This window comes from Drosophila miranda, chromosome 4, assembly GCF_003369915.1.
Source record: "Drosophila miranda strain MSH22 chromosome 4, D.miranda_PacBio2.1, whole genome shotgun sequence".
Lineage (NCBI taxonomy): Eukaryota > Metazoa > Arthropoda > Insecta > Diptera > Drosophilidae > Drosophila > Drosophila miranda.
Window position 1 is genome coordinate 2,570,789 of NC_046677.1, and position 12,852 is coordinate 2,583,640.

The following is a 12,852-nucleotide window of genomic DNA, read 5'->3' on the forward strand; positions in this document are numbered from 1 at the left end:
ATCGCAACTAGAGCCCGCTGGACCGGAGTCATCATAAAGTTTACTTTGGAAAAATTCTTCCGAATTTTCAACAGTCCTTCAAACTAAAAAGTGCCGACTGGGATCTTTACCAAAAACACACCCATAAATTCAACTCCACTACCCAAACAAGCGACAACGTTAAAAGGGAAAACGCACCAATTAAAAAAAATCATAATCCAAAGCTCCCATCTTTCATCCCTCAAAACACCACTTTCTCCCTACCCCGTACCGTTCCCTGGTAGAACAAAGAGCTAACAGTCCTTAAAAGAGAAAAAGTCACTAAAAGGAATAAACTCAAACTCAACACCACAAACATAGAATACAACAAAAAAGCAAATGCCAAATTTAAAAAAGCAATTAGGGAAATCGATCCTTGAGTTTACAACCCATATTCACTCTAGGTTAGGTTAGGTAGAGGCGGCTGCCAAGCTCGCTCGGAGCCCGGCACACTTAGGCCGGTTTCGGCCCGTTGTGATACCGCTTGGGATCATTCCCTCCCTGCAGTGAGATTTCATGTCAACAGTTGTCCCATCCAGATGCTCTTATAAAGTTTGCGATCTTTCTGGGACATAGCGTGGACATCTCCGAGATGTCGTTCAAAAAGGCGGAGCCCAAGTGATGCAGCCTCCTTCTGCTGAGAGCTGGACAGTAACAGAACAGGTGTTCCTCCTCGTCCTCGTATCTGCAGCTGCGGCAGAAATTATTGTATGGGGCACCCAGCCTACTTGCGTGGGTGCCTACTGTCCAGTGTCCTGTGAGGGAACGTATGACTGCTCTGCACCTTTCCCTGCCTAGTTTGCAGAGCTCTGAGGTGCGCTTCTTATCTATGGTCGGCCATGTTTGCCGAGCTGTGCGACAACGTGGCCCTATTCGCCACTTTTCGTCTGTCAGTCGCTTGTACTGCTCTTTTATGATGAGCTTGCAGGTGGCCATAGGCATATAAATATCCTCCTTATCTTGGAGAAGGGGGGTCGTAGTACCAGATCTGGCCAGCTCGTCCGCTATGCAGTTGCCCTCGATGTCCCGGTGGCCCGGGACCCATATAAGGCTGATAGGAAATTGCTGAGCCATCTCGTGAAGAGATCTGCGGAACTTCGCCACAGTAGCCGAGTTCGAGGAGATCGCGTTAAGTGATCTGATCGCAGCTTGGCTATCGCTGTAGATGTTTAGATTGGTTGTCGTGGCGGTAACCGTGTGAAAGCAGTACAGAGCCTCCCTGATTGCTGTAACTTCCGCTTGGAAGATGCTACAGCCTGAAAGATGGCCTCATGTTTAGCAGTTCAGAGTAGATTTCTCCTCCAACCCTGCCGTCCAGCTTTGAGCCATCCGTGTAGATGCTTATGGACCCGTCTGGGCCGGAGAGTCCCTCGAGCCATTCGTCTCTATGAGGGATGATTGTGCTGAATGGAGTCTCCGTGTGCTCCCTTGGAACTTGATAGTCCGTTCTTGCTGGGACCATGTTGTTTTTATTTAGTATAGATGAGTGACCTATGTGTTGAGGTACCCATTGTTCAGAGTTCCTAAGACGTATTGCTGCCATTTTTGCCCGCTCCTGTCCTGCAAGGTCAAGGCTCTAGAGGCATAACTTGGCGTTTAGCGCATCATTTGGTGCTGTTCAAAGAGCTCCACTGATGCAGAGGGCGGCCGTTCGCTGAACCTTGCCCAGCTGATTGGTGATCGTCCTTTTTGTTAGGGCAGGCCACCAGACAGTAACTCCGTAGAGTAATATAGGTCTGACTATTGCCAGATATATCCATAGGACTCTGCTTGGGTTCATGCCCCACTTTAGGCCAGTAGCTTTTTTGCAAGTGTAGAGTGCTGTCGTTGCCTTCTTCACCCTATCCTTGACATTCAGGTTCCAGTTAAGCTTTTTGTTAATTACCAACCCTAAGTAACTGGCACTGTCGCTGAAGGAGAGCCTGTATCCATTTAGTATTCGGGGGTTGAGGGGCGGGACCTTGTATTTTTTGTGAATAACACGAGTTCCGTTTTCGAGGGATTTAGTCCCAATACGCACGATTCTGTCCATCCGGACAATCGAGCAAGCTTTGCGGTCATTAGGTCGCATAGTGTTTGGGGGTATTTCCCCGCAAAGATAATTGCAGCGTCATCCGCGTATGCCACTACTTTACAGCCCCCTTCTTCCAGGTCGCATAGAATCTTATTGACTGCCATGTTCCACAGAAGAGGAGACAGAACTCCACCTTGCGGGGTTCCTCTGTTGACATACCTTGACTGGGTGGACGATACCATCGTCCTGCGTATGAGCAATTGATCAATGAGCATCACCAAGTGATGAGTGAGTGAGTCCACCCCCCGGGTCAGTCAGGGCTTCTGTAATGGCGCCCGGTATGACGTTGTTGAAGGCTCCCTCGATATCGAGAAAAGCTATTAGTGAGTATTCTTTGAGATGCAGAGATTTTTCTACACTCGAGATTACTTCATGAAGTGCCGTTTCCGTGGATTTTCCTTTCCGTGAGTCATGCTCTGCACTGGAGTACAGCTGAGGACTTATGGTTGTCCGTAATTGTAACCCGATAAGTCTCTCAAAGGTTTTGAGTAGGAAAGACGATAAACTGATTGGTCTAAACTCTTTCGGGGTTGAGTGTGAGGCTTTGCCTGCTTTAGGGATGAAAACTATCCTAGCCTTAAGCCATGCTTGCGGTATTGTGCATACCGCCAGTATCTTCCTGAAGATACTATGTAGCCAGTTTATGGCCGTATCCCCGGCCTTCTGAAGTTGGGCCGGAATTACCTGGTCCGGACCTGGCGATTTAAACGGGTTGAAGCTGTTTACTGCCCAACTTATGTTCCGTTTTGTAAGGATATGGTCCATCGATTCTACCGATCCCTCTCCTTGGAGGTATGTCGGCTCGGTGGTTGTGCATCCGGGGAAATGCGTGTCGAGCAGAATGTGTAGGGACTCCTCACGTAAAATCATTCTTTTTGAGGTAACCTACCGAAGGGGTAGTTTTTGAGAGAATTTTCCGAAGTCTTGCGGCCTCCGAAGTTTTCTCGATTTCGGAGCAAAATTTTTAACAGGAGGCTCTTTTAGCCTTCCTCGTTTCCTTTTTGTATAGTGCTAGACTGGTTTTAAAGTCTGGCCATTGAGTATCCTCCTTAGCTCTTGTGGCTCTATTGAATAGTGTCCTACAAGTTCTACTAAGGGTGTCTAGTTGCTTAGACCACCAGGGGGGTTTCTTTTTCCCCCTTGGTCTGGTAGAAGGGCATGCTGCCTCAAAGACGGTTTAGGTTGTCTTCCGTGATCGGGCATTTAGGGGCGTTAGGAGGGAGTAGTTTCTCCAGGGTTGTGCTATATTTTTCCCAGTTGGCTTTTCTGGGGTTGATATAGTCGGTGGGTTTGGAGATCTCGAAGGATAATATCGTCTCGATATACCTGTGGTCTGAGAAGGAGTGGTCTCCTAGGACTTTCCAGCTCTTGATTGTGTCTAGCAGTTTGTTTGACACTAGCGTGAGGTCAGTGACCTCCTACCGATTTTTAATTATAAACGTGGGGTCGTTGCCCCGATTGCAAATTAATAAATTTGAGATCAGGATGAAGCTGAACAGTGACTCACCCCTTACATTCGTGTCCTTGCTCCCCCATTGGGTGTGGTGGGCGTTGGCATCGCAACCTATAAGTAGGTCTTTGTCCGTCCTTTCGCTGTCGCTGGCTATTTTGCGAATAAGGTCGTTGGGAGGATCATCCTCCTCGTGGGCCATATAGGACGCCACCAGCCTGAGATGATTCCCGTTTAGCTCTACGCTTGCCGCCGTGTTATCGCCATCGCTATAATCATGGAGCAGAAATATATTTAAGTGCTTTCTCGCAAGTATGCAGGTACGGATTTTACCTTCATTTTGGGATACAATGATATTGTATTCCATCGTCCCCAATCCACAGACCTGGCTTCCTACCACCCAAGGCTCCTGGATCAGGACTACGTCGGCTCCGTTGCGTCTAAGCGGAGTATGAGAGCAGCCGATGCTGCTTTACAGTGGTGGAGATTTATTTGAAGGATCCTTAGGACCATCTTAAAAATTCTCCACCACCGTGATGTCTGCATCCGAGTCGTCTGAGACTCTCTCTCGGCACATTGACTCAAAGTCGAGAATCAGCTCCGTCTCCGAAGAGAAGACTTCCTGGTCTGGATCCAGCTCGTCGTCAGGCGCTTCGAGCTCCGCAGCGACATCCTGCCCGTCTGGGTTGACGAGAGGAAGCGCCGCGGCCGCCGCGTCCGCTTTGTACACCTTGATGGTGACCGAGCTGAAGCCGAAGTTAAGCTCGCCTTTTGCTGCCTCCATCGGGGCCAGCACTGCCTGGTTAGTCGGCCCTTGTGTCGTCTCAACCTTGGCTACCTTCCAATCCGAGGTCGGTAGTCCTGGGTTGCAACTTTGCAACATCTTGAGGATGCGTTCTGGCTCCTTGAAGGTAGCCGGCACCCAAATTCTGGCCCTCGGTCTGCTGGGCACCTCGCTCCAGTCGACTGCGACGAGTTTCGGCCCAGCATAGACCTCGCCGACCTGCGCCACCGCCGCTTTATAAAGCTTTACAGAGCGCTCGTCTTCGTAGGCAATTATCTTGACGTTGCCCTGGAACCACCCCATGTCCTTGCAAACTGGCGGTGGTCCTGGGTCTTTGTCGAGGAGGTCGAAGCAGCGGTCGGCCAGTGCCGCTTCCACCCACTTCCACTGATTCCTTGGGATTCTTCCCTCTGCGCTGCCTTTGTCGAGGAATCCGATTAGCGTCCTCTCCTTGGCAATCTGCGCAACAGAGACATTTGGCAGCACTCTGGAGCGCTTGGCTGCCGGTCCCGATGTCTCCTGTGAGCGCTGCCTCTGGCTTGGGGAGCGTGTTGCCGACGGAGTATGTGCCCTGTACTCTTCTTTTCGGCATAGGTGTATCGTTTGGCTTGGGCGCTTGTCGACGGCAAGTCAACCCCCTCCGCTTTATCAGAAGGTCGGGCAGCCACAGTATTGCTTAGCTTTCCTTCCATGGTGTCAGCTTCGGGAGTTGCCTTGCCACCCACTCCGGATTCGGGATGGGACCTCCTCGGGTTCGCACAGGCACCTTCCACCTTACAGGTATTCCCTGCTGTAGAGCAGGTTGGGCCAGGCCTTTGGGCCGCTGCCTTTCCGTGCTTGGGATTGCTCCCGGTTGGCATTTGGGGAGCGCCGCACTCATTTGTTTTTTGGTGTTTTTTTGGTTTTTACTTTTGTTGTTGTACATCTTGTTCCCATGAGATGCAGAGAAAGGGAAAGGTCAGCCCGGGCAGAGATCCACGTTGCCCGGGTAAGGCATCATTAGAACAGGGGGCTGCCAAGTCCCTGAGCCCTCCGTTAGCGACTGGGCTAGTTTTTATACCGGGCCCCCAGCAGACGACTATGCGGACTCTACCCTGTCAGAAACATTCACAATATCTTTAACCCACACACCCAAACAAACACAACCAACCAAACCGAAATAGCCAACTCCTTCGCCCACACGTGGTCAGAGCAAGCTCCCGATCGTAACATAACTGCAAACCAGAATTCCTTACTGACAACACATCCATCAACCAAAACAGCTCACTCAGACTACTAGGCCTCACACTCAACTCCAGATACAACTGGAATTCGCACATCAATAAATTCAAAATAGACCTTGCCAAGCCACTGGGCATTATCAAACACCTCTCGTCCTTAAAATACAACTGCCACTCCTCAACACTTGTACAAATTATGAAATCTCTAATCATAGTAGAATTCTGCCTCCCCATATACGGTTACGCACCAAAAAGCCAGCCTAACCGCCTGAAAACTATGATTAATGCAGCAACAAGAGCCGGCCTGGGTGCATTCCGCACCACACCCACTAACAACCTTCTATCCGAAGCCAACTTACACACCTTGGAAAACAAGCGAGATTTTCTAACAGGCATAATATTCAAAAACCTCATCCACGCTAAAGACACCCCCCTAAACTCAGTCCCAAAAAACCTAAAAAAAAAAAAACACATACTGCTAAGCACGATTGACAGAGCCAAACAAATTTCCCAGAATAACCTCATACCGTTCTCCCTGATTAAAACCTCCCAACACCAATAAATTCATCATGACAACCATCCTTAAATCAACCAACATCACCCTATCCAAACACGATAAAAACACCACCCCCCCAATAGTCTTCCAACTCTTCCACACCATCAAATCCGAACTCCACCAACACACCTTCCTATACACAGACGGGTCCAAAGCAGCAGGCATTACCAGCAATAGCATCTGCAGTGAGACATCAACCATAAAATCCGGACTACTTCCACAGTACTCCTCAGTACTTTCCAGCGAAATTATAGCTATCCCCGAAGCCATTTTATTAAGCCGCAACAAACGCGGAAGATACGCTATCTGCACCGATTCACTCTCCTGTATTTCCGCAATTACCAATCCCAACAATTCCTCGTACTACCCCACCACAATCCACAACCTCGTCACCAAACTATTCCCAAAAATAACAATTATCTGGATACCTAGCCACATTGGCATAAAAGGGAATTAAATTGCTGACACCGTAGCCAAAACTACCTCCAAATAACCCCTCATATATACCCCCAATCATAATTCTAACGACATCTCACTATTCCTTAAGAAAATCCTCCTATCGAAACAAACAGACCTCCTCACTAAGACTTCCCCCTGGTACCAGAAAGTTATCAATCTATCTTCCACTCATCCTCCCCCCAAAAACCTAAACAACCTTAACAGAAGACACCAAGTCATCCTAAACAGACTGAGACTAGGGCACACAAGATTCACCAATGCCCACTACATGGATAAAACATCCTCCAACGCATGCCCACTGTGCCACAACCCAACCATAGAAATAAGACACATACTATACACATGCCCCGCCCTCTCTCTACAAAGATCCTCAATCAATAGTTCAATCCAAAATCATTCACTACATATAACCTCATAAACTATCATCCCTGTACATATACATATACACAACTAGTATACTAGGTAATAAAGGCCTCAGTAGCTATAGCCCCATACCTTGTTAGTACCTAGTTTTAACTATTTATTAGCTTTATATAATAATACTAAAAAAATATAATTAAGTATATTTTCTAATTTATTTCTAGAGCTTATTACCTGCTTGCTCGTGCAGTGACTGTGAATTGTCTTGCCCGAAAGCCCCACCAAAAACCGAATTTCCCGAGCAATTTAAAATAGCCGGATTTGATGCCTATGTCGTAATAATGTCATCAGTTTATTTTGTAGGAGTCTTTATTTTCCTCATGGGATCATTTGTATTTACTCAAGATTCGATAATAGGTAAGTATTTTATATTTTTATTGGCTTGATCCATGGACTAAAACGAGGGGGAACGTTGAGTTGCTGCTGCGACCGCAACTCTACGTTTATACCCGATAAATAGTTAGTATGGCTACATTGAACTACAAAGAGTGCGGGAGAGACAGAAAACATGACTGAAGATGTCGTCGGTCGCTCCGTAGCCACTGCAAATTGATTTGTTACTTTTGGAAATAAGAATGATCCGATCTGATCCAGATTCGGCCATCTGGTAGATATAGTCATTCTTTATAATTGTGCGTTTTTAGTTTTCTCGTTTTTGCAATATTAAGGATGCCACAGATTTTCTTCTTTTGTGGAGCGGAAGGGTCTGGGCTGAAATTTTGAAATACATTTATAACAGTAAGATCTAACAGGTGTGTGGATACAAAATTTGATTGCTCTAGCTCTAATAGTCTGCGATTTGTAGATGCCACAGATTTTAGCCCTCTGCGGGGGCGGAAAGGAGTGGGGCGAAAATTTGAAAAACACTTGTTCAGGTTGAAATTCACAGAAGTGTGGATACCAAATTTAGTTGCTCATGCTCTTGTAGTCTCTGAGATCTAGGCGCTTTTTGCGATAGGCAAAGCCGACCATGAAACGTGTACAAGAGAAACGTAGAGTAGTTTGTTTACTAGTATAGGGTTCAGAGAATTCCTTCGACCATATTTTGATAAAGCCAAGGACTCCTTTGGCTTTATTTGAAATAGCGGATATATGAGAATTAAAAAATAAGTTAGGTACGAAGATAATGCCTAAGTCCCCGGAGTACCGGAGTTCCAAAGAAATTTTATTAATTGTGAAGTCAAAAAGGTAAGACTTGTTGCGATGGAAGGTCATGACGTTACATTTGCTAAGAGGAAGAGCGTTAATAATACACAAATTGTTGAGAGCGTCGAGATCCGATTGAAGAAATAACGGGGTCACCGGATCGCTGTATCAAAAACATAGCTTGACATCATCAGCATACATTAGGACTCGTGAATTAGGTAAAACTTGGGGAAGATCATTGATAAAATGGTTTAATATTAAGGGACCGAGATGGCTAGAAAGAGAGATGGTTTAGAAAGAGAAGATTGGAAGCAGACACGCTGAGAACGGTTGCAAAGGTACGCATTAGTCCAGAGAAGAAGTTTAGTCGGAAATCCTAGTAGAGATAGTTTGTGGATGAGGAGATTGTGATTAACTGAGTCAAAAACTTTACTAAAATCAGTATCTAACAGAAGCGCGGATACCAAATTTGGTTACTCTAGCCTTAATAGTCTCTGAGATTTAAGAATATCCCCAGATTTTCATCCTTTGCGGGGGCGGAAGGGGGTGTGGCGAAATTTTGAAACAAACTCGTCTCGGTCCGATATATTAGGAGTGTGGATGCCAAATTTGGTTGCTCTAGCTTTTATAGTCTCTGAGATCTAGGCGCTAATGTTTTACTCTAAGCAAAGCCGCCTATGTGTTAGAGAGAGACAGGGCGAGAAAAAATGAAATTGTTTTCTTGATGCTGGCTATAATAATAATACGATCCAATTCAGATTCTGCAGTCTAAAAGATATGGTCATTCTCTACGATTCTGCGTTTTTGGTTTTCTCGTATCTTTAAAATTGTGGATGCCACAGATTTTCGCCCTTTGTGGGGGCGGAAGTGGGCGGGGCAAAGTTTTGAAATATTTTTGTAGCAGTGACATATCACAGAAGTCTGGATCCAAAACATCGTTGCTCTAGCTCTTATAGTCTTTGAGCATTAGGCGCTGAAGGGGACGGACAGACGGACGGACGGACGGACGGACGGACGGACAGACAGACAGGGCTCTATCGACTCGGCTATTGATGCTGATCAAGAATATATATACTTTATGGGGTCGGAAACGATTCCTTCTGGACGTTACACACATCCACTTTTACCACAAATCTAATATACCCCAATACTCATTTTGAGTATCGGGTATAAAAAGTGAATGTAAAAAATGTATCCGAAAGGCCGGGGTATGTAGAATGTCTGTTCGGTTAAGCGCCTGCCCATTGCAGCACAAAACCCTGCAGTACCAGCAGTGAGCGATGACAAATGTAATCTACAATGTCATCTAGGCGTTGACGCCAGCCAAATCAAACCCTTTGATTTCTCTTTTGTTTCTTTCTTTTCCGCGCGTGCCGAACGTAATTCGGTTCTGCCGACCGTGCGCAGAAGAAGAGAACTTCATTTTTTCTTTTCGTCTCTTTTGCTCCTGCGTCGTCAGAACTCTTTTTCTTTGTTCGCTTTGCATTTGCTATTTGCAATCGTCATATTGGTGTGATTGTTATTATTATCAGGTAAGTTCAGTGTTTAAATAATTGATAATATGTGTTGTGCGCGTGGTAAATAAAGAAAATCTCAATTGTATAAGAAATCAAATTTGTGAAAAACTGTGTTCAAATTATATTAATGTTTCGCTGCATTCACATTATACTTTATTCTTCTCTTATGCTCGGGAATAAACAAAGAATAAAGAAATAGAATTTAAATCCGTATTAGCGAAATAAATTGTTATAATCTACGGTGGGCACGAAATTTCAATTTGTGAGCAGTCCAGCAGCTAAACAAACAACAAAACAAAAGCAACAAAAAGTAACCCTTATTTGTGCGGCTTGGCTCGAGCAGATACGTATTTTTTGCGCGTGTTTTTGTTGTTGGAGTAAATGAACAGGCCACCGCGGACCTACAGTAAACATTGTTGTTTTTATTGAAACAAACATCCGGTTTAAAAGTTAAACGAATTCTTTCTTTTTATACAATTGAACCAAATTAATAGTAGCTTAGTAGTAGTACCTTAGAAAAATATAAAAGAAAATAAATGGAAATTAAAAATTAAATAATTTTAATTTTTTGGATTAAAGCTAATTAGAAAAATAAACAAATGAATATATTACTTTTTTATATCAAATGCATGATTTTTCGAAAAAGCATCGCTTATTAAGTGCATGATTTTTCGGGAAAAATCATCTCTTATAAAATGCATGATTTTTCGGGAAAAATCATTACTAATAAAATGCATGATTTTTCGGCAAAAATCATCGCTTATTAAACGCAGGATTTTTCGGCAATGCTCGATGACAATGCCAGAGAACAAATCTCTGAACCTAGCGCAGCTAGGTTGGTTGGTTACTGCTTGGTTACTTCTTCCAACGCTTTTAGTCGCTGTATCCCTCTTTTCTCATCGTTCTTCACCGGTGAGAGCTGCGAAAGAGGCTCGTCTGCATAGCAGAAATCGCATCTACACCGATCGTCATCGCAAGTACAAGTTCCGTCGCCTAGACACTGTGCCTGTCTCCATAGAATTACAGGTCAATTAGTCTGGTTACAAAATGTCGTTTCTCGAGCTCTTGTAGTCTCGGAGCACTAGGCGCTCATAGGAACGTACAGACAGACATGGCTCAATCGACTCGGCTATAGATGCTGATCAAGAATATATATAGTACTTCATAAAGTCGGAAACGCTTCCGTCTGGATGTTACACACATCCACTTTCACCACAAATCTAATATACTCCTATACTCATTTTGAGTATCGGGTATAAAAATACAACCAAACTGCAAATGCAACCAAAATGCAACTATTCACCATCCATTTCGGGGATGGTCCGTATGATTTCGTCGTTCCGGAAATTTCACTGTTAGTCCACCATCCATTTTGGATTCCTAAACCGCACGTTTCTTTGCGATAGTTAGCTGATGGTTTTCAAATTAAACCCTAACAAGCTGTTAAGCTATTAAGCGTTTTTAACAACTGATGCAATTTGAAGTTAATGAAAGTCGAGAGGCTGTTTATAATTCACAATTTATTTGCATATGTAAACCAACTTATCGCGTATGTACATATGGGGATGATTGGGGCGAACGATTGATGCGAGGATGTTAGTCTAATAGCTGCGACGATTTGCTCAAGACTGCCCATGCAAGGGCTGATGGGCCAAATTGCCGGGCCCTATGCAGCAAGCTTAGACGCGAGCGCGAGCGTATGATAGCCCGAGAGCGTTAGAGCTGCTCGGGGACGCTATTAAGCCGAGTCCGAGAGATTGCGACATAAGGAGACGAAAGAATTCCGCTGCATGCGCATGTGCGGTAGCAAATGATCTTTGCAGTGGGGGCATTGGAATCGACAACACCAAAATGCATTTCCTTTGGGCCGCACCACTGGCAATAATTTAAAATATTTAAGCTGCTTGACCCGATCCGCTCCTTTGGAAGATCCGCCATAATATGCTCCAATACCCTGGGCTTCAGTCGAAAGCATCTTACGCACTTGTTTACTGCCTTGTTTACCGTCTTCCTCCCCCCAATAGGCCAATATCGGGATCGAATTAGTCCAAGCAAAGCTCGAGGACCAGCGTGCAGATTCCGCTCATGAAAATGGGAGATTATTGCAAGAGTCAGTGGATGGCTGCTGGGCAAGATGATGGGATGACGGCCATCAAAATCCAACGAAGAGTTTTTCAGTCGACCATCTACCCTGAGAAGTCCAAACTGATCCATGAATGGCGATTACGATGCGATTGAGCTCGATGAGGAGACTGCTCCCCTTGCCCGCAGTGACTTCATGTCCTCCCATAGCTGAGTACGCTGGACTAGTCGTAGCAATACCTGGGTTCCATGTTCAATGTCTGAGACAGTGAGTCCGGGGCGCCGAATTCGGTTGCAAGACTTGTGAATGTATCCGAAAACGCGTTGCAAAGAAGCAAATGAATTCGCATACTTGGAATCAGCAATAATGTCCATGTAGGGCGATTTGACCAGAAGAGCCATCCGACTAAGTTCAAGGGCTGGCTTATCAGGTAGCACAGTGAGTGGCCAGTCACTTGAGGAGCCGCAAAGAAATGGAGGACCATGAGCCCAAAGAGGTGACTCATTCAGCTCAGTCGGATGAGCCCCTCGAGACAGAATGTCGGCTGGGTTTAAAGCTGTGGGAACATAGCGCCATTCCATTTTTTCGGTCATTTCCTGAATCGTTGACACTCTATTTGCAACAAAAATATTAAATCTTGACGGCTCGTCCCGAATCCAAGAGAGCGCAACGGCAGAATCACACCAACAGTAACACCTTCCCTTGAATACATTCATTCCAGCTATCTCAGATATGAGCCTAGCCAGCAACTCCGCTCCACAAAGCTCCAACTTTGGTACTGTAAGTGTCTTCAAAGGAGCCACACGAGATTTGGCACAAAGTAAGTGACTGCTGAAATGCTGACCCTTGGACACGACATAAATGCATGCACCATAAGCCTCGATGCTGGCATCGCAAAATCCGTGAATTTCCAGCGTAGAGTCTGGAAAGAGCACAAGCCGAGGAAATTCAAGTCGACGAAACTGACCAAAACTGGTGCATATTTCCTGCCACTCGGTGTTCAGTGCGACTGGAAGGCTTTCATCCCAGGACAACTTCTCTTGGCACAAACGCTGGAGAAAGATTTTGGATTTAGTAATTACGGGACCAGCTAGTCCGAGAGGATCGTAGAATCGCGCTATGGAT

General features: G+C 45.5%; 1 protein-coding gene across 5 annotated transcripts in view; it reads left to right on the top strand.

Moving 5' to 3' along the window:
- Positions 1 to 12,852, top strand: part of LOC117188775 (NPC intracellular cholesterol transporter 1) — a 250,321-nt gene that overhangs the window by 139,578 nt on the left and 97,891 nt on the right. For all 5 annotated transcript variants that reach the window (XM_033393141.1, XM_033393139.1, XM_033393143.1 and 2 more), the window contains exon 7: positions 7,146 to 7,338. In XM_033393141.1, coding sequence (XP_033249032.1) covers positions 7,146 to 7,338 — 193 coding nt within the window. The remainder of the gene's footprint in view (positions 1 to 7,145; positions 7,339 to 12,852) is intronic.